General features: G+C 43.2%; 1 protein-coding gene across 2 annotated transcripts in view; it reads right to left on the reverse strand.

Annotated features, from left to right (window-relative positions):
* Positions 1-17,507: 17,507 nt before the first annotated feature.
* The window catches only part of RASSF9 (Ras association domain family member 9), a 37,204-nt gene continuing 32,872 nt past the window's right edge, over positions 17,508-21,839 (reverse strand). For both annotated transcript variants that reach the window (XM_053257874.1, XM_053257875.1), the window contains exon 2: positions 17,508-21,012. In XM_053257874.1, the coding sequence (XP_053113849.1) occupies positions 19,740-21,012 (1,273 nt within the window). In that variant the 3' untranslated portion in view covers positions 17,508-19,739. The remainder of the gene's footprint in view (positions 21,013-21,839) is intronic.

The following is a 21,839-nucleotide window of genomic DNA, read 5'->3' on the forward strand; positions in this document are numbered from 1 at the left end:
AAGCAGCAGCATTGCAAAGCCTCCCTAGTTGTTGTACCTAGCTTTTCTTGATTCCTGGTTTCAGGTGAAATCTTGGGCTTCCCTGACTATGCTCTTTGCTTGCTCCTTTGTACTGCTTCTTATAGATTTTTGGCGTCTGATCCTTGCCTTTTCCGTGACTATGCTCTTCACTTGCTCCTGAGAAGTGATGTGAATTGACTACTGTACTTTGACCTCCTGCTTTGACTTCCTACTATGCCTGATGTTTCTTCCCAAGTGATTACTCCAACTAAATACCCTTGTCTTGTGTGTGAAACACAATACTTCATCCAGGAACACAGGAAGTTGCCTTCTACTGAGTCAGACAATTGATCCATCTAGCTCAGTATTGAGCTAGGGAGATGTGGTTGAGCATCAGCCAGCTGGTCACAAGAGGAGGAGGGAGAGATGCTGCATAACACTCCCTTCCCTTCCATCCTGAAGCTGAGACAGAGCTGAAAAATTATTCAAGTGAAGCAGATTAGAGGCCCCTCTTGAATCCTGCCCTCATTAAAAAGGAACAGAGTAAAACCATAAAAATCTCATTCTGTTTTCTTCCCACATTCCTTAGAAATTCCTTTCTCCCTGCATTCCTTCAGTTTGCCCCTAAATCCTGGGAGAAAATGTGGGACTCAGTTTCCTGTGGAAAAATTTGACTGGTGTGCGTGCGTGCGTGCATGTGTGTGTGTGTGTAAGAGAGAGAGAGAGAGAGAGAGAGAGAGAGAGAGAGAGAGAGAGAGAGAGAGAGAGAGAGAGAGAGAGAGAGTATTATTGTTGCTGTTTTGATGCTGTATATGAGGTGATTGTTGTAGGTTGGTATCCTATTTGTTTGTTTAACATTTTTGTATACCACCCAAAACTTGCGTCCTTGGACAATTTACAATTAAAATCATTTAAACATTAAAATCATTAACACTAAAATTGTTAAAACCAACTTTATTTATTTATTTATTTATTTGTTTATTTATTTAACATATTTTATACCACCCAAAACTTATGTCTCTGGGTGGTTTATAACAAAAACAGAAAAGTTAAAACACTAGTTAAAACAGATAAATGACAACAAATAAATTAAAACATTGGTTAAAATAAATGACAGCAAGAAGTTAAAACATTACAACAATTTAAAACCTTAAAACAATTTTTAAAACTTTAATTTTTAAAAGTTAAAACTATTAAAATGGTATTTAATTAAAAAGCCTGGGTGAACAAATGTGTCTTTAAAGATTTTTTTAAAAATCGTCAGAGATGGGCAGCAACAGAGAGGCCCATCCCCGAGTCCAATGAGCCAGTGGCAACTGCAGATGGAACTCTCCTGATGATCTCAATAGGTTGTGGGGTTCATGATGAAGAAGATGTTCTCTTAAATACCCAGGGCCCAAGCCATTTAGGGCTTTATAGGTTACTAGCTGAACCCGCACAGAGCATCTGTGTGGTAGTTTACTTACTTTTGGGGGTTTCGTTGGGATAATTCGTTTGGCTGGTCCTCCCTTTTTAGCCCTGCATTGCACTGTGTTCCACTCCCCCCAACTGTCTCAATAGCCCCCCTGCGCTCTCTCGCTCACTCTGTCTCCCCCCAGCCCTCTCTCACTCGCTGTCCCCCCCAGTGCTCTCTCACTCGCTCTGTCTCCCCCCCCAGCCCTTTCTCACTCACACTTTCTCTCCCTCAGCCCTCTCTCTCTCGCTCGCTCTGTCTCCCTCCCAGCGCTCTCTCGCTCGCTCTGTCTTTACTTACTTTTTGGACTTTTGTTGCGAGAATTTGGTTGATTGTTCAGTTGTTTCTGAGTTGTTGTATGGGTGGTGCTTTTTTTTGGGGGGGGGGGGACTGCCAGCAGCTGCACTACACAGTCTTTTTTCCTTTTTTTTGAAGGAGTGACTGGGAGTGGTGTTTTTTTTAATTAAAAAAAAGTTTTATGGGTTTTTTTGGTTTTTTTGGAGGTGTGGGGTGTGACAGAGTGGCTGTGGGCGAGACAGACCGGGAACAATGGTGGCAAGAAGGTTAACGGCCCTCACACAGCCCTCCCCGCCACCACCCACCACTCACAAAGCAGGAAAACTGGCCCCAGCCACCCCCTCGTACCTGCTCCTGCTGCCCCAAGGTTGCCGGCCGATTCCCACCTGCCGATCCCCGTGTCCCGCCCCAGCCGCTCCCTCATTCCTGCTCCTGCCGCCTTTCTTTCTCTCTTCCCTGAACATGTTGGCCGCCCTGTTTGCCGCCTTCCTTCCTTCCTTCCTTCCTTCCTTCCTTCCTTCCTTCCTTCCTTCCTCAGTTTGCCATTCCACCCCAGCCACCCCCTTGTACCTTCTCCTGTCACCTTTCTTCCTCTGTTTCCTTCCCCTCCCTGTTTTCTTCCCTCCGAATCCTTCCCTTCTTCCTCTGTCTCTGTTCCCCAGTCCTCTGTCCTGTTTGCCATTCCCTGAGTCCCGCCAACCTCCTTCGCTGTGGCTCCCTCTCCAGGCAATGGTTCCAGGCATCCCCACAGCTCCAGATGCCCCCGGACATAGTCCTCAACTCGGTCGTCTGTAAGTGAATTATATATATAGATAACCAGCACCTTGTATTTTGCCCAGAAACTTATTGGCAGCCAGTACAGCTCTTCCAATACAGGAGTAATATAGTCAATCCAAGATGACCCAGAAACCAACCAGGCTGCCACATTCTGAACCAGCTGCAGTTTCGGGCCTACATACAAAGGCAGCTCCACATAGAGCGCATCACAGTAATCCAGTCTGGAGGTTACCAGCATATGTATCACTGTCTTGAAGTCATTCATCTCAAGAAACGGACGCAGCTGGTGTATCAGCCAAAGCTGATAGAAGGCACCTCTGGCCACCGCCTCAACCTGGGACACCAGGGAGTGTTTCAACCCCGCACAATAAGTATCTCTGTCTTATCTGGATTCAGTCTCAGTTTGTCCCCCATCCAGTTCATCACCGCCTTCAGGCAGGCATTTAGGGAGGTTATGCCTTCTCCTGATGAGGTTGACATGGAGAAATAGATTTGGGTGTCATCAGCATACTGATAGCACTCTGCACCAGATCTCCAGATTATCTCTCCCAGAGGTTTCATGTAGATGTTAAACAACATCGGAGATAATACGGAGCCCTGAGGAACACCATACGAAAGTTCAGATTTTGAAGAACAACAGTCTCCAAGGGACACCGTCTGGAACCTGCCCGAAATGTAGGAGCATAATGACAGCAAAGCAGTGCCCCCCACTCCCAACCCCCTCAGACACTCCAGAAGGATACTATGGTCGATAGTACTGAAAGCCACCGAGAGGTCCAAAAGGACTAAAAGAGTCACATTTCCTCTGTCAGTTGCCAGTTGGAGATCATCCATCAGGCCGACCAAGGCAGTCTCCACCCCATAGCCTGCCTGAAAGCCAGTCTGAAATGGGTCTAGATAATCCATTAAAAATTAAAACCATGAATCTAATTAAAAGCCTGGGTGAATAAATGTGGCTTCAGTGCATTTTAAATAGCTGCCATCCTAAACATGTTTATGAGCCAGAGGGATGTGTTTGCACAAGTGTGTGCACGTGAAAGTGTTTGTGTGCATGAGGAGTGTGTGATATTGGTTGAATATGAGTGAGTAGAAGAGCATGCTGAGAATGTTTTATTCTCATACATTTGTGTTTCTTTCTCCTTACTATTGTTTTGCAGCAAAGGCATGGAAGGGAGAAGGAGAAGGCAGGGGGTGAGGCGGGGGGGACGGGACGGACATGGCCCCATCTTCACTTCTAGTCTCAGGGCCCACTCCAACCTTGTTATGCCCCTGAATGAAACAATTTACAAGCATTCATTTCTGATAGAAGAAACAGCAAATTAAAGCAAAGGCACAGAACTGTACCCCTCTGTCCACTTCTGCCCTTGTCAAATGCTATCTGTTATTCTGCTGATAGATTTTTGAAAGCAGTACAGTGTAATAGTGTAAAAAGTGCATTGGGTAAATGTAATACCAAGACCTTTAGGGCTTTCAATCACACAAACTGGGTAGAACTGGGTAGGTGAACAACTTGCTTCATTTTCCAATAGTACTATTTGATTGATTGATTGATTGATTGATTGTTACATTTATATACCGCCTCTCATTAAAAACAATCCCAAGGCGGTATACAAAAGTTATAACACATATAATAAAAATGACAGTTAAAAGTATTAAGTTAAAAATATAAAAACAAATCTGATTTAAAATATATAATATACAAACACAAAAAACTATACATGGATAAGAACACACAGAAGCAGCAATAAAACAGTCATGTAAAGGCCTGGATAAAAAGCCAAGATTTAACCAGCTTTCTAAAAACTGTGATGGAGTCTGAGGAGTTAATCTTGTCACAAGTGCATGGAGCAGCTTAGGGGCTAGAGCTGTGTGGTGGCAGATGTGAGAAGCACTTGCAGATTGCTCTGTGTGTCAGGCACTGTTAGTATTATTTTATAGAGATTGTAATCCATCTGCTCTCCAGTTCCTATCCAAGCTTCCCTTAACCACTATTTGATGTGCTTTGAGGCTATTCACATGCATGCAAAACCAGGCTAAAGGAGCCTAGCCTGGTGGGATTGGGATGATCCCAGCAGCACCACAGTGGCTAACCCGCCAGTGAAGCCTCCCTTTAAAATGAGGTTAATGTACCAAGCAGTCCCTTATCTTCCTTTTTATGATCATCTGTGCAGCCACTGCTAGCAGACTCGGGAAGAAGAGGGGGATTCCCATAATGCACCACACACTCGCATGGTGCATTATTGGAGCTCCACAGGGCAGGGCAATGCGGAGCTGCCAGAAGCAGCTGGTGCTCATCTGGGTGGGCTATTCACCCACCCAGGGAATGAGGAATGATAACCAGTGTGGTGTAGTGGTTAGAGTGCTGGACAAGGACCAGGGAGACCCGAGTTCAAATCCCCATTCAGCCATGATACTTGCTGGGTGACTCTGGGCCAGTCACTTCTCTCTCAGCCTAACCTAATTCACAGAGTTGTTGTGAGGAGAAACTCAAGTATGTAGTACATCGCTCTGGGCTCCTTGGAGGAAGAGCGGGATAGAAATGCGAATACATAAATAAATAAATAATCTGTAGGGAGGTAAGATCTTTAGGGCTTCCTCCCCTGCAAAATCCTTTGTCTTTGCACCCTCCATTTCAGCCCAGAGCTGAATAATAACAATAACAATAACAATAACAATAACTATTATTATTATTTATTATTATTATTATTATTATTATTATTATTATTATAGTTTTTTGCCTGGCTTGTGTTTGGACAAGAGGCCTGAGGTAAGAAATCTCTGGGAATTCGGAAGGAACTAAAGCGTTTTATAGCAGCCTCACTTTCTTTTCTGTAAAACTCTTTTGCTGGAGCTTATTGCTTGCAGAAATGCTTTCTGCCTTCTCAGCATTTACTCAACAATTTCATAGGAACTGGAGCAAAGCAATGGAAGGCTGTGAGTTAACTGTGTTCTCCAGTGAGAGACTATTGGGTCAATAAGATCATCTGGTGTCCATGGAAGGCATCATTCAGAAACTGCTCTTCAAGCCGGTTCTTCAGGATTGGGCTGGAGAATCCTGAAATGGGCACCAACCACAGATACTGAAAGCAATCTTGGAGATGCTTATTTCTTGATGTTGTGGAAAATACTGGGAAAACACTGAGGAGGAAAATTTCCTTGAATAACTTCAGTCTGAGTTGGCAACCCTGTCTCCAAGGTCCAACTACACTACAAGGCAAATCTTGGTCACTAACAGTGTTAAACTGGTGAAAGATTCCTTGCTTGCTGATCAGACTTCACTTTCTTCACATACTTCACTTTTAAACTTCACTTTCTTTGCTGGCAGATCAGTTAAAGTGGCGATTCTCTTATATTTAGCAGGGGGAGAACAATTGGTCACATCCAGCTGCAGCACAGTATACCTCCAGTGGCTGTTGCTGGTATCTGTTGTTTACATGAGCATCATTGTCACAAATCAGATTAGAAGACAACAGCATTTACATCTGTGACTCTTATTACGTCATACGAGTAATCAGGGAGTGTACCGAAGATAGGTTGTTCATGAATGTTTGCATCTAAATCACCAAGTTCTGAAACAAGTTTAAGTGTCTTAATGAAAAGTAATACATCTGCACATCTATTTGTGCATAAGTACATATGTAGTGTATACTATGTGATGTATGCATACCGGCTGACATTACACACAGTGGTACGCTGGTGTGAGGGAAGCACTGGGGCTCCTGCACAACATGAAGGGCAGCTCTGACAGTGTTGCACAAACCGTGCCTGTACCGTTGCACAGTGCTGCTTCCATTGGAAGCTGTTGAATTCGTGCTGTGCAATGAATGGGCATGGTTTAAGTTGTTGCACAATTGCCTCATTGTGCAACACTAACCCTGGTGGGTGGGTCCCTAATGCCAGTGTACCACTGCATGGAATGTCGGCCACAATTTTCATTCATTTAACTGTTAAAACGATATCACTTTTTCCTCTGTGCAGGCCATTTTAACCCAGATTTTTTTTTTTAAAAAAAAAACACAGTTGGGCTCTGTTGAGGCCCCCATTTGAAAATCTGTCCTCAAGAGTTACCGTGTGATAGAAGCAAGTCATAAAGGCAGTTCTGCCTGTGAAATACTTGAAAGCTGAGCTCCAATAGTGATAAGAAGAGGTGGAATTTTTTTGTTTTGTAGAAGTCTCAGTGGCATTTATGAACACAGCATGTATCCCCAGAATGATTCCCAAGCTGTAAATCAAAAGACAAAACAATCTCCAGATGTTTTGAGAAAAGTTGCCTACAGAGTTTAGACTTTGCAAGTAAAGTTACAGGAGTTTTAAGGAGAGCAGATCAGCAGGGTTCAAGACCTCAATTTCCCCTATACAGAAATAAGTCTGTGCATGACTCTAAGAATGAATTTTGGTCTTTACAAAAAAGTTCCTCCAGATTCTGCTGGCACCTGTTGGTTCTAACTGCTAAAGTTGCTATCAATAATAATGGGATAACTATAGCCCTCTTCAGAAATAGAGGTCGTTCACAAGACCAGGTGGGCAGGGGGAAGGTTGGTTGCATTCAGCTTCCCCCCAGACGAGTGCTGACAATGACATGTTGCTGGGAATGCAGACCGTGCTCCCAGATGATCCATGCTGTGTGGCACAGTGCAGAGCACCAAAAGCCACACAGCTCTGGTTTTAAGAAGTTTCAGCCAGTGCTGGTCTCCCAGCCTGTCCAGGAATGCCTCTCCCTTCCTTTGCAAGCAGGGAGAAGCCATCCCAGCCACATTGCAAGCATGGCACTGTCTGGATTTTACTTATAAATGGGGCTCATGGCCCTGTTTGGTAACATGGCCACACCCTGTGTCTGACATCAGATGCAGGGGCCGTGGTTGGGGTGCAAGGCACAGCTCCTGAGATGTGGCAAACCAGGTTCTTTGAAACCACCCACCCCCGCCACACGCAATGGTGGCTCCGCTCCTGGCACCTGTCTCTGTGAACATAGCCCCAGTGAACACACAATCCCAGAGCCTGGATCCCATGAAGCCCACATCCCAGAACCCTTGGAGCCGCATCCATGATGGTGGATGCTTCCGTGATCGGAATCATCACAGCATCAAAGGATGCCAAATAGAGGGGTTCACCCATCACTAGTTCTGAGGTAGGATTCCCCCCCCCACACACACACTGTTTTTCAAATACAATGTTGATCAGCAGGAGAGTGAACTGTTTAACCCTTTCCCTGCCAGTTATTTGTCACCTCAAATTGTCCTTAAGCTGCTTTTCTCCCCAAGAGAAAAAGATGCACGTGCCCCGTATCTTCACACCTGTGTGTCTGAAAGAAGCTGGAGAGGGGAGTCTGAGCATAAAACAGTTGCTTGAGAAAGCAACCAGTCCCCCCGTCATCCTTGAAGCCACTGGTGTCTAGTATTTTTTTAAAGTGAAAAGGATAATGGAATTATATTTAGTGTCTAGTATAGCAGCATATAGCAGCTTTTAACAGAACATTGTACATATTCACTATACAGAATTTTCTGCTCTTCAGTTAATTCTGCATTGCAGAAGGGTGTTTTTGGTTTCGTTTTTTTAAAAATACAGATTCATGAAGTTTGTCACTTATTGACCTGGCACAGATTTCGAGTGGAGTTTAAATGCAAAGAGGTAAACAAGGACAAGGAAAGAATGGAGATGGGGGTGGAAAGGAAAAGGAAGGTTTATTGCTCACAGCTCACTCAAAGGGTGGGTTTGTGGGAAGAGATGTGCATATGGCCTTGCCGGGAAATATTCTACATGAAAAGAAAGAAGGGTCTCCATCCCTGCTGACACTCAATTTCTTTCTTAAGACGAGCTCCAAAGAAGCAGTCAATAACCTGCAAGCTAAAAAAGGTCTGCATCAATATTAAACCCCCATGGTATCTTGTTCTGATGCTTTTGACATTTGTTCTAAGTACATTTAAATGGACTTCTCTGATGGGCACCCCTAAAATATCACCATGTGTCTCCACAGAACAATACCTGACTTTCTTATGTGCTCCTCTAAAGGCGAAATTGACCTGATTCAGAAATGCTTTTTTCTGTGAGTTTAATCTTGCTGCTGGCAACCCAATGGTTGGCAATTGGTTCTATAGGTTTATTGGCCAAGCCTAAGTAGTTGAAGAAGTCACATTAACAGATGTGCAAAGCAGACTAAAAGGAGAGAGCACACAGCCACGAGAGAAATTATGTTATTATGGGCTGACATCCAGACTAATGCCATTGTATTGCAACAGAAGGTTTACAAGGACTAGTGCTAACTGATGTCAGGATCTGAACAGTTATTATTCAAAAGGGCTGACATGATGTGCAGTGGTACAGAAAGCCACTGCACACCAGATCAGGGCTATGGTGGACTCATAAGGCAACCCTGACACTGTAGAGCAGGGGATCCCAAATGGAGGGGCTCCAGATGTTGCTAAACTACAGCCCCCATCATCTCCAGCTGCAATGTATGTGGCTGGAGATAATGGGAGTCAGGAGGAGGGAGAAGTGATAGTGTGGGATACAGGAACTGGGTAGGACAGTGCCATCTACCCAGCTTTCATACCTAGCACTTGTCCAAGGTAGAAGGAGAAGCTTCCCTACCCAGCAACAGTCTCCCACACAATCATTTCTCTCATCCTACCTAGTGGTTTGCTTCCACAAAACCAAAACTTGGGAGTGTGCACAGCTCCCAAAACTGTGTAGGACACTTTTCCTACCCAGTTTTCAGCTGTATGAACAACCTCAACGGGTTGGTCCTTATGACCTCACCGGGTTGGTCCTTAACCAACGATCTGTCTTAATACAATGCAACCTCATATGTTCATGATCTCTGCCTGGTTTCACATTCCTTTAAAAAGCTACTTAATGTTACACGCTAAGGTCATTCTCATGACCAACTCAGCTGGGGCTGGGGGGGGGGGAGGCAGGAGCCCACCTGCCTTCTCCCACACAATCCAGATTTGAAGAGGGCTCTGCCGCTCATGTGTCCAGATGAGTGGCATGGTGGAAACCGGCATAGCAAGCAGGAGGCCGGGGAAAGACAGCTGGAATGCCAGGTATCCCACAATGCACCATGCAAGCAGAGTGGCGCATTGGGATATCTCCCTGCAGCTGGTTGCTCCTTCTCCCAGCCTCTATGGTTAATATATTGCCAGCAGCCTGGGAGGAGCTCCCAGCAGCCCGAGCACCCACGCAACTGGGCAGTGAAGTAGGAGGTGCATCCTTCTACCTCATTTTTAGCCTGGGTTTAAAACCAGGGCTACCCAGGGGAGGAGCACCGGAACCAGGAGCAAACTCAGCACTGCACATGACCAGCCCTACCTGGGGTAGCCCTGTTCTACCCCTGTAGGACTGATCATGTGAACAGCCTCTTTATTTCTTTATTCCAGCTTCTTCTCCCTGCTCTCTTTGTCCTTCCAGCCCTGTCCTCTGACATATTTCTTGCCCTGTCCCCAAATAAACCTGGCCCGTTATGAAGATGTGTGGATAGACTTCTCCTTCAGCTTGCCTTATGGTGACTCAGTTCTCTTCCTTAGACAAATCCTTGGCTACTATGGCTGCAGTTCACAATTGCTAAAAACCAACGAGGCATTTGCCATGGATTTTAACAAGATGTAAATTGCACTCTGAGATGGCATCTGCAACTGCAGTAAAATAACCAGTCTGTCCTGTACCTAAACAAAAACAAAGGACTTAGGGGAAAGCAGCACATAAGCAATTTTTATTGTCAGTGTTTTAATTAGTATATTAAGAAATCTACTTAGCCTAGACTAGTGAATGTTAAATAGAATGAGTCAGAAAAGTAACCAGGCAGGATATTAGGAGGATGAACAAAATTACAGAGGTTCATACTGGCAAGGGCAAGACAATAAACTACCGAGTGTTAGTCCATCATGAAAATTTGTAAAGGTATATATCAAAAACATACAGGACACAATTCAATGAAATGTTTAGCATATTGAAGTCCAATTTATTATGGGAAGAGACATGCTTACATCTTTCACACTGAAACCATTACTACTTAAGCATGCTTAACTTCGGTCATCTCTTGCTCAAAACTCATATATTTACATTTCAAATAGCAATCCAAATTGATTCTGCTTAAGGCAATGGATGGATTCATTCGGTTCTTGCTTTAGGATCTGACATTCCTTGATCCATTTTAACATGAATTCACTCATTGTACTTAGCGGGCAGCGTCCAGACTACTTAGCCATGACTAACTTCAGTCCCATTAATTTCAATGGGACTTAATAATCACTAACGTAGTCTGAAGATTGCCCACTATTTTTAAGTGTTTGGGTTTTTGTTGTTTTTGTTGTTGTTAAAGGCATGTAATGTATTTTAAGCACAGTGTAAAAGCTCAAAAAATGCTGTCTTCTGGCAATCTTAGAAGACAGGCCAAAATAAAGATCCATGGACATTTCAGAATGTTCTCTGTAGTCGCTTGGAGTTTATTCAGATGATACTTCCCTCCTCCCAACCAGTCCACATGATTAAGAAGGGGTGTGTGTGTGTGTGTGTGTGTGTGTGTGAGAGAGAGAGAGAGAGAGAGAGAGAGAGAGAGCCTGCCCATCCTGTCATCTTTTCCAGATGTCCTCCCAGTATGTTTCATATGTGTGTGTGTGTGTGTGTGTGTGTCCCACATTCACATATAATGCCAAACTGGAGGTTGATGAAACCACGGTTAAGTTTTCAAATTGTGAATCACTTTGCAGAAGTTCATCCAACCATGGTTCAGCAGCCTACAGTTTCAGGGCTGGGTGCCCCCTCCCTCCTCCTCAGCCATTGAGGTTGTATCCCAGGCAGCCATATGCCGCTCACATCACCAGACTGAGGGCAGGGTTTCAGCACATTGTCCAGGTGGCCACCATTGGCCATGATCCCCAAAGGGGTCTCTAAATCATGCTTGGCTCATTCTGGCTTTGCCAGCCATCTTCTTCAAGCCAATGACAGTTTAACCCCTTCCTGGCTGTACTCCCAGCTATGTGCTTCCTATAAGTCTGCAGCGGAGTATTGAGTTGTGTGCTAATTCTTTGAGAGTCAGGACTGCAGAGGGGCACACCCACATGTGGGGGGTTTGTGTGGGCAACCATCTGGGCGAGGGCACTTTATTCTTTACTCCCCTAGGCATTTGACTGGATAGCAATAGCAATAGCAATAGCACTTACATTTATATACCGCTCTATAGCCGGAGCTCTCTAAGCGGTTTACAATGATTTTAGCATATTGCCCCCAACATTCTGGGTACTCATTTTACCGACCTCGGAAGGATGGAAGGCTGAGTCAACCTTGAGCCCCTGGTCAGGATCGAACTTGTAACCTTCTGGTTACAGGGCGGCAGTTTTACCACTGCGCCACCAGGGGCTCTGGATGCAGGCGGCATTGCACTGGGCAGACTTGGGAAGCCCACTTGCCATTCTCCTCTCCATGGCTGTCAAATAATTTAACTTTCCCTCCCTCTGCACCCTCTGAACCTAAGGATCCATGGATGAACACATCTTCTGGTTCATTAAAAGCAAGCTTTCCATGCAGCATGTACTCCCAGCACCATCCATTCAGTACTAGGCTTGAGCCCAAAATGTTTCGGAGGCCATTATAAAGGCCTCCGAAACGTTTCAGCTCCGGGGGCTGTTTCAGCGCTTCAGCGTCGGCGGGGGTAGTTCTTTAAGGGTGAGGGAGGGTGCACTCACCCTCCTGCCACATTTCCCCCACCTGCGCTCCATTTTTTTCATGCCCCTCAGGGCAGCAGCATTCCTCCCTGCCAACCCGTTGTCCTCACTGGCCAGAAGTAGCGATCATGTGTGCACCCATCACATGTGCGCGCATGCACAACAGACGGGGCATGTGATGAGTGCACGCATGATTGCTAATTCTGGCTCCTTCTGACTGATGAGGACAATGGGGTGGCAGGGAGGAACACTGCCACCCCGAGGGGCTTGAAAAGAACGGAGTGCCGGCGAGGGAAATGTGGCAGGAGAGGTGAGAGCACCCTCCCCCGCCCTTAAAGAACTACCCCTGCTGGCACCAAAGCAACTTTGGACACATCCCTATTCAGTATACAGCAAATGGGGCAGGATATGTCCTCCTCTGCTGCATCCAACCACCTAAACCTCATTGCACCCTCCACACCACTGGCCAGGTCTTAGGACCTGGCCAGTGCATTTGGAAAGGGACACATGGGTTTATTTAAGACTTCATTAACTTTATTTAACAGCAATACACTGGTAGCCTTTCAATTTGCATAGTGTGCTACCATAACGGGTTTTAAGAGCAGTGCACCCTTCCAAAACCATGCACTTGCCTGCCTTGGTGGTAGGCTGGCGGAAGATGCTCCCCTGTGTGTTTTGTGAAGGCTGCTCTCACTGCCCATGCCTCCCTGCGGCTGCCAACAATCTTCAGGAGCAGGGCTGTGAGGTCCACCAGTGCAGCATCCCCATCTCCACCAGGTGTCCCTTCACCACTGCTCTTGCCCTCTGGATGTGTGGGTGGGGTCCATGGGCTTCTCCAGCAGGACGTCTCCTTACATATGTTGTGCAGAATGCAGCAGGCCATGATTACCTTTGGCACTAGATACTCCTCAAAATGCAGCAAGGTATAGAGGGTGCACCACCTGGCCTTTAGTCTCCTAAACACCTGTTCAACCATAATTCTCACACTGCTGTGCCTGATGTTGAAGTTTCTCTCCGTGGTACCTTTGGTGCATAATGGTGTGTGTGTGGCGGGGAGGGCACCCACTCTTCGAGGCTGTATCCCTGGTCCCCAAATTTCACCTGCTTCACTTATTGCCCATCCACCTCCATGGCTGCAAAATTCACCTAGGTACCAGAGTGCAGCTATGAGGGGAGTGGAGAGATTCAGAAAACTGCAATGTTGTGGCTTCTGTCTGACACCCTGGAGTGCAGAATCAGCCCATCAAATCTCCTAAAGAAGACAAAAAACCTTGCTGCCTCATCATGGGCAACTGCTGAACCCATGGGCCCCAAATGCCCCAGTGCCCACAGCAAGCTGGGCTCTGTGTCTTTGCTGGGCTCTGTGTCTTGCTTCCTCCTCGATGGTGCTCAGAACCATCTCCATCATGCTGTGGACTGTGATGCTGGGTGCTGTGCCTGCCATGGCAATACTATCTCTCTCTTGCTGGGAGGAAGGTTGTGTGATGGTGCACACCCACGTGGGAGCTTTAATTGTGCATGCTGCCCACTTGGGGCATCCAAAGGGTTGGTAGTAGGAGACAGGAGAGCTGGTCTTGTAGTAAAGGTAAAGTTGTGCTTTTGAGTCGGTGCCAATTCCTGGCAACCACAGAGCCATGGGTTTTCTTTGGCAGAATACAGGAGGTGCTTACCATTGCCATCTCCCACACAGTATGAGATGATGCCTTTCAGCATCTTCCTATATTGCTGCTGCCCGCTATAGGTGTTTCCCATAGTCTGGGAAACATGCCAGTGGGGAATCGCACCAGCAACCTCTTGCTCCCTAGGCAAGTTACTTCCCTGCTGTGCCATTAGGTGTCTCTGAGTCTTGTGGTAGCAAGCATGAATTGCCTCCTTGGCTAAGCAGAGTCCACTCTGGTTTGCATTTGAATGGGAGACAAGTGTGAGCATTGTACGATATTCCTCTTAGGGGATGGAGCCACTCTGGGAAGAGCATCTGCATACTTGCATGCAAAAGGTTCCAAGTTTCCTTCCTGGCAACTACAAGATAGGGCTGAGAGAGACTCCTTCCTGCAACCTAGGAGAAGCCACTGCCAGTCTTTATAGACAATACTTAGCCAGATGGGCCAATGTTCTGACTCCAATGCACTCTTCTTAACCACAAGGGCAAGTTCAGGAGGGAAAACTATCATTGAAACAGGCTCTGAGAATGGTCCTCCTCCCCATTCCCTTACAAATGCTTTCCTATAACTCAATTTTCTTTGCAGAAGCTGTGCTGATCCAACATCCTCTGGCTATTTAAAAGTGGATCTAGAATTTATTTCAATGTGTGGAGGAAAGCAAGCTGGACTGCAAGAAAGCTCAACAGCTTGAAGTTGTGGTCCAGTGGTTCCTTGCATGTGTGAGAGTTGTGGGAAGGAAATGCTTATGTACAAATGCAATTTCCTTGTGAGGAACGACTTCCTCCTTCACTTCAATGTCAAAGAAAATGCTGCGAACCAATTTGCATGCTGGTATAACGCTGTGATTGACACCAATATGGATATAAAATATACGTGTGTGTACTGAAACTCAAGTGGAACTTTAGGTTAGGCTGTGGATATGAAGTACATAAAAATGCATCAAATACACCTCAGAAACTATTTTTGACTGATGTGCTGTCAAGTCAGTGTCAACTCTTAGTGACCACATAGATAGATTCTCTCCATAATCTGTCTTCAACATGGCCTTTAAGGTCTCTCAGTGGTGTATTCATTGTTGTCGCCAAAATATTTTGGATCAAAGATGGTAGAATGTCAATAGGAATAAAATAAAAATGAACTGAGTCTACAGGTTTGTTATTGACCACTAGGATTCCTTGTCTTGCAGGATGTCTGCATTCTCACCACAGTAAGAAGAAAATGTGTTCAGCTCCTTGACAGTGAAAACAAAACAGCCAGGAGGATCACCCAAAGCTATGCTTCAAGAATTTCCAGAACCATTTGCAAGATGTGCTGAATCCTTAGTTCCCAATATGCTGCTAATTGATTCAAAAAATGTTTTGACTCAGCCTGCCTACTGCACAGTTAGGGATGTGGACATGTGAGGGGCCATTTTGGGTGACAACCACATCACTAGGAAAAGGGGAAGAAGTGCTCATACATGTCCCTAATCATGTGTTAGGTGGAAGTATTATCTGAACTGACTCATTGGGTTTTTTAGGGTATTTGTTTCCCATTAGTGTTCATATGATCAGGCATTTGGGAACACTCAAATAAAATCCTTTTATTAAATCACAGGCAGAAGAGTTAAAGAATAAAAACTAAACAACATGCAATCTTACTTTTGTAGTCACTTTATTTTGGAAAATATGTATATTACAATTCTAATTATTGCCCTTGTACAATGCAACTGGATGCTAAGTCAAATTCTGTGGCTATTTGTTTGTTTAAAAAGGAACTGTAAGGCAATCTGTCAGCTATCAATAATATTTTATATAAACAGCACTTTAGATATACAGTGATAGACCTTAAAATAATGATTTTGTACTCTTGCAACAGAAGAATACAGATGATCACAAATGATTAGTGAATGGACTTCATGCTCTTGCTCCAAATGAAGTAAAGTTAATTGCACTTAATTTTCATTAAAATTTATGGGGCAAGTTAACTGTGACTAAATTAAGCCCCAATTATTTTATTCAAATGTTAGTAGGATTTGGGCCTATATATTCTTCAGTAACTTCTGGTATCCACATTACAACAGCCAGGAAATCTTTTTGTGTTTCTCTGTGCCATGAAAGAATATGATTCAGGGAAAGCGGGGGGACGGGACTTTGTCTCATTTATTTTTAGATTAACTTTCAAATCATTCCGAAACCCTGTTCCTACATATATTTGTCTTGAATGAAAGTGCTGTGACTTCTGTATGCATGTGATGACTTAATACTCAACTAACGCTTCTCCATGGAAGCAAGCCTCACCAAATTTGCTGGAACATACTAGGTTTCACATAGTTCATATTTAGAGCCAGAGTGTAATGCAAGGGGCTGGGGCATACAAATGTTCCCAAGTGTTAAATCACTTCTCTCATATTCTTTGGCCAGACTGCTTAGTTTCAACTAGAAGGAGCGAGAACCTTTCCTCTGTGCAGGTACAGAAGTTCATCCTCCAGTTTTCCTCTTCTGGAAGTTTTCCTGCAAGTTCCCATCCTCCTACAAACAGAAGCTTAGTTTTTAGTTTAGTCTTACACTTCTCCCACACAAACATACCATGGCAATACCTGGCAGTGAGGCTAAGTTTTATTTCTGCATAAACTGAAATGTAGATCCTCATTAAATAAAAGATCAAATTCAGATATTAATGAGTAGGGCAAGAAAGGAGAGGCAGGGTGATGTATTATATCTAGACCGACACTGAGCTCAACCAACATAGACTATCTTAGAGCATGCCACAGCACAATGACCCAGAGCCATGGAACATCACTTTTGTCGCTGACCTCTAGACTAGCACTGCGCTTATGCTACAGTGCCAGCATCCACAGTAACCTGCACTGTCACATGGTGGCGGTGGGGAAGGTTATTTTTGCCAATCTCCCTTTTCCTCTGAAGGGGATCAAGATTTTGCCTATCTTCCCCTTTCCACTGTGCCTCCTGAAAATATGTTCCTGAGTGCAGAGCAACCATCAGGGACATATTTTCAAAAGGCACCAGGGAGTTGAGAGGGAAGGGGGATCAGCAAAAAAATCACACCTCAAGTGATAGCATAGGATAGTGTCGATGTCAGCACTGTCGCACAAATGCAGCACTAGTCCATATGTAAGCCTATGCAAGTGTCCCATTTGTTTCAGTGGGGCGTGCACTAGAGAAATCCTCAGTGGTTTGTGACCTGCCTCATTACAATTCTCCCTAAATTAAGAAGGCATTCATTCTAAAGATACAGAGGGGGTGAAGTGGGCCTACAATGTGGGTGAAACTCACTACATCTAAGTCAACCACCAAGTAATGTATTACATTAATTCTCATTCACAATGTAAATGATACTTTAGAGTCACTAGTGAACTGCAGCTTGTAAAGGGTGTGAGATCTGGAAATCAATTTATTTGAAATCTGATGGAATATTTTAAACTACCTAATGACAAACATTAGCCTATTTTCAACATTAGAAACATATCATTACACAAAGTATAAAAAGATGCTGGGAAGCATTAATAAATTATTACAAATCTGTGATAGCTGGTCTGCTATATGTCTGTGTTTCCACTAGGAACAGATAGATTAGAGAGTTTAGTCATATTCTCTTGAAGCATTCAATATAGTGTCAAATGATGCAGCCACGATTAAAAAAAACAAAAAAACACAGACGCAGTCAACAGACAGATCTTTATACAAAATATCTTCATAAGATCCAGAATGTATAGTTTAAAGAGTTCAGAATATTTTTCCATATCATTTAAGAGCTTTTTCCAGTCATTTTGAAAACAAAGCGGCCAACTGATGTTTTGGAAAAACACAAGTCAGAAAGTAAGGAAAAAGACATTTTCTAAAACACAAGCACAAATCATGCTTCAATTGTCCATTCTAAACACTGCCTTCTGGTCTAAAACAGGCCCTTCACATATGTGCCCCCAGGGCCCATGACAGCTATATACTACAGTCCACCAGTAATGGGAGAAATACCTTGGTGGGCTAGAACAGACAGCTGACATAGTACTTGAGGCCTGAGAGCTTACATGTTTGAAAGGCCCGGTCTAAAATATAAGTCCAGGAGTTGGTTGAACTGATTCTTGCCTAGCTAATATATGTATATATAGAGATATATATATGCACAAACACAGAAATGCACACATAAAACCTATATATTTACTACATCTGTATAATGTTTGTGGTGACAGTTTGAACCTTGGGCATCAGACAGTTATTCAGTCCCATGACACTGCAAAGTAAAGCCCATTTATTATGTTATGTAAGCCTTGTTCTCCCTCCTGTGAATTATGTCAACTGGATGTTGATTAAAAAAAACAGCTGTCCTGCAAAATGTGCATCACCAATTTGCAAATGCAAACCATTGACCAAAATTACTTAAAAGGAGCTACTACAGCTCAAAGCTACAGTAACTCCTCAAAACTTCATTTGCTGATAACAAACTAAGTGGTTTAAGTGGTTCTGGAAAGAATTCCTCTTCCACTTTCACTGTCAGTGCTAGTCCTAGACTTAGCTACAGCAGCTTAATTATGCATACCTGTCAGGGAAGGATTTCTAGAGCCATATAATGGAAGGAAATACCCACATTTCTCCTTTGGATGATACAGTGAACAGGGTCATAATTTCTATATGTGTTAAAATGTACTGCATGGCACTGGATTGGTATATAGTTAGAAGTTATTTTCCTCAGCACACCTAGTACAGATACACAGTACATTGGGTGGTAACTTTAAGTGGTCAATGGATTCAGATTTTGCTTCTCATCATCGCCCCCCCTTTTAATTGTATTTAAAATGTTCAACATGGACCACATTAAAATGACTAAATTATGAATATTTGTACATATAATTTTGCCAGATCTCCTTCCCTAACTTTCAGAGACTGGTATGATGATCAAGTGTTCTCTTGATGTGTCCAGGTTTAATTATTGCAACATGCTTTTTGTGGGACATCCTTTCAAAAGGGTTTATAAGTTTCAGTTGGTTCCAGACTGTCAGAATGTTGCCTGGCGTGAAGTGTTCTGATCACATCACCCCAGTGCTATTAGAGTTGCACTGACTACAGCTTTGCTTACAGGCTCAATTTAAAGTGCTGGTCTTACCTGTTAAGGCCCTAAATGGTCTAGGTCCACAATATCTTAAGGACTGTGGTGTTCTGTATTTGTCTGCTTGGATAATCTATTTAGCAACTGAGGCCTTGTTGATTCCCTCCTCACCACCTGAAATTTGACATGAGATGAGACTTTTTTTACTTTAATACCTAGACTCTGGATGTCTTCCCCACAACACAGGGAAGTCTGTATTGTTACTTTATTGCTTAACTTGGAATGAGCAGTTAAAACATTGTTTTAAAGAAAGAAAGCTTTTGGTCTGAATTAATTTTATTTTAGGGATGTGAAGAAGCCCTCCATCCCTCACTTGATTTACAGAAACTTGTTTGACTATTCTTGAAAATTCTCAGATGGAATACACCAGAAGAAACCCTGGAATTTTATTTATATGTTATTTATTTTTCTATGTAAGCCGCTTTGAGAACTTTGGTTGAAGTGGTATATAAATATTTGTCATTGTAGTAGTAGTATTTGCTTCGAATTACACTTTTTTTGAAATGTTGGTGCTAATCCAGTTTTATTTACTGCTATTATAAACTGTTGTTTGATTGCTTTAAATTTTAAATAAAACAAGGAAATTGTTTTATGAATTTGTATTGTAAGTCACCTTGAGGGTCTGATAGAAAGGCGGGATATACATATTTTAATAAATAAATAAAATAAACTTGGAAGCTCTCATCAGAAGTTGACCAATGAAAGATACCACCTTAACAGCATCATCCTAATGTCTCTCAACCACATGGATATTAAATCATTCTTAGTAACATCCATAATGGTTTTCAACTATGTGGACAACAACATGATGTCCCCCAATGCTGTTTCTGAGTCTTGACTGTGAGTGGAGCTGATTCCAGTATCAGAGTCTGTATCATTGATGTCTAAATTAGTCACTTTAAGGATAAGATCTGTTCCAGTGAAACTTTTGGTGGCAATTTCATTTCCCTTTGCTTGCTCTTCACTAGATGGGTACCGGCAATCTGTTTTGTCTTTCGGATGCAGCGTATTAAGCTCTTCCACAAGTAATCCATACTCTTTTTCTTTCTTTTGAAGCATCAAATCCCTGTATTTTAGCTCCTGTTGGATGCAGTTCAACTGAGAGTGGATCCTTAAAGCATCTTTCATACTTGTCTCCAACTCATTCTTGACACGTTCTACATCAGAAGTTTCCACTTCACTCTCAGATGGCTCCTCTGTCCATGTGTCTCCATTTGTTTCAATCCCTTGAACCTCTTGTTCAATTTCAGCAGAGAGTTTTTCAATTAGCAACTTGCAGTGCTTTAGTCCTTCTTCCACCTGTAAAATTCCCTCAGTTTTGCATGGGCTTTCCTGCACCTGCAGATGACCAAGAGGTATATCTGTTTTCTGATCAGTTTTACTAGAAGAAGCCAGTAAGTAAGACTCCTGTACATAATTTTCTCCATCACTTTCGACCCGATTCAGATGAAATTTGGCTTCACACTTTTCGATTTCCAAGTCCAGTTCCTTCATTCTGTTGATTTGCTGATGAATGGTGTGATCCTGAGAAAGGATCAAGTGGATCAGGGTCTCTATATTGTCCTTCTCTTGCAGAACTCCTTCCTGTTTAAGTTTTGCCAACTTTTGGAAAGTTTTTCTCACAATCTTCTTTTGCTTGTCCACTGGCAACATCTTCATGTAATTTGCTGGGCTGATATCCCATTGTCTCTCTAGGTTTGGAACTACCTTGGCTTCAGCTGTCCTCCACAATGGGAAGGGTAGGAAAGCATCTGCCTTGACCAAGACAAAATGCAAATTAGGTTGCTCCTCTCCCCAGGCTTTCCAAAGTCTCAGCATTTTTGTGAGTGGAGGAAGGACGCGCTCAGAACCTCTCCATTTTTCTATAATGCAGTAATCCTTGGGCTGTCCAAAGAGAAACCTCTTTTCTGCAAAGGTGACTTGATGTTCTTCAAGCAGAGCTTCAATGACTTGAATGCAAGTTGTGCGCTTTGTCAGTCCACTAACAATTTTCTCTTCCTGGCAAACCCAGACCACAATTTCTCGCTCGCTGGAACCCATCTCTTTCACAGATGATCTAGAACTAAATAAATAAATAAATTATAGATTAATTGCATCTCTGTGCTACTAAAAAGGATATATATGATATAACTAAACTGAAGGTAGAGTTGAACTCCTAAAATTAAAAAAGTTTTGGGAAGCAAGGTTACTTGTAAATTCAGAATGATTATGACTAGGGAAGACTAATTAAAACTTATCTTCACACCACATTTCAAGAAGTAACCCTAGGCAGTGGCAAGCCAATCTCTTTGTAGCAACTCAAGGTAATTCTACACAATAATCCTCAGAGGATAACTGCAGCAGAACATGAAGAAACAGATGGTGATAGAAGGCAACCAGATCAAATAATGGGCACAATCTAGAAAAAAGAAAGATACATGGCACAATTAAGTCTCATTAATTTCAATGGAATTTAGGCATGTTTAACTTTCTCCTGAATTAATCCATTTTGAGCATCAAGACTGAAAGGGGCAGCCCTCAAAATAGTCATGATTCAATATCATTGAAAGCAATGAGGAAAGTTGTTAAACTAGTCATGCTAAGTGCCATGAATTTAAATAGGTCATAATCAACTTAGTCTGGATTTATAATTTATTGCACTTCTTAATCTTGTACTTTTGTTCTTGTCCTACAAAGTCCCTGTTCAGTACTTTGTATAGTGATTGTATTTGCCCATTTCTCTCATGGGGCTATTAAGATTGGGGGTTTTCCTTTCAAATATAGGAGACTAATTTTTCTCCATTAGCAGTTTTGGTTGTTTGCAGTGAGGCTATATATATCCGGTTTCCATTAACGTGGGGTGCAAGTGCCGAAACCACAATAATGGAAATCTTGTGTCTATTGGAATGA

This window comes from Hemicordylus capensis, chromosome 5 (assembly GCF_027244095.1).
Source record: "Hemicordylus capensis ecotype Gifberg chromosome 5, rHemCap1.1.pri, whole genome shotgun sequence".
Taxonomy (NCBI): domain Eukaryota; kingdom Metazoa; phylum Chordata; class Lepidosauria; order Squamata; family Cordylidae; genus Hemicordylus; species Hemicordylus capensis.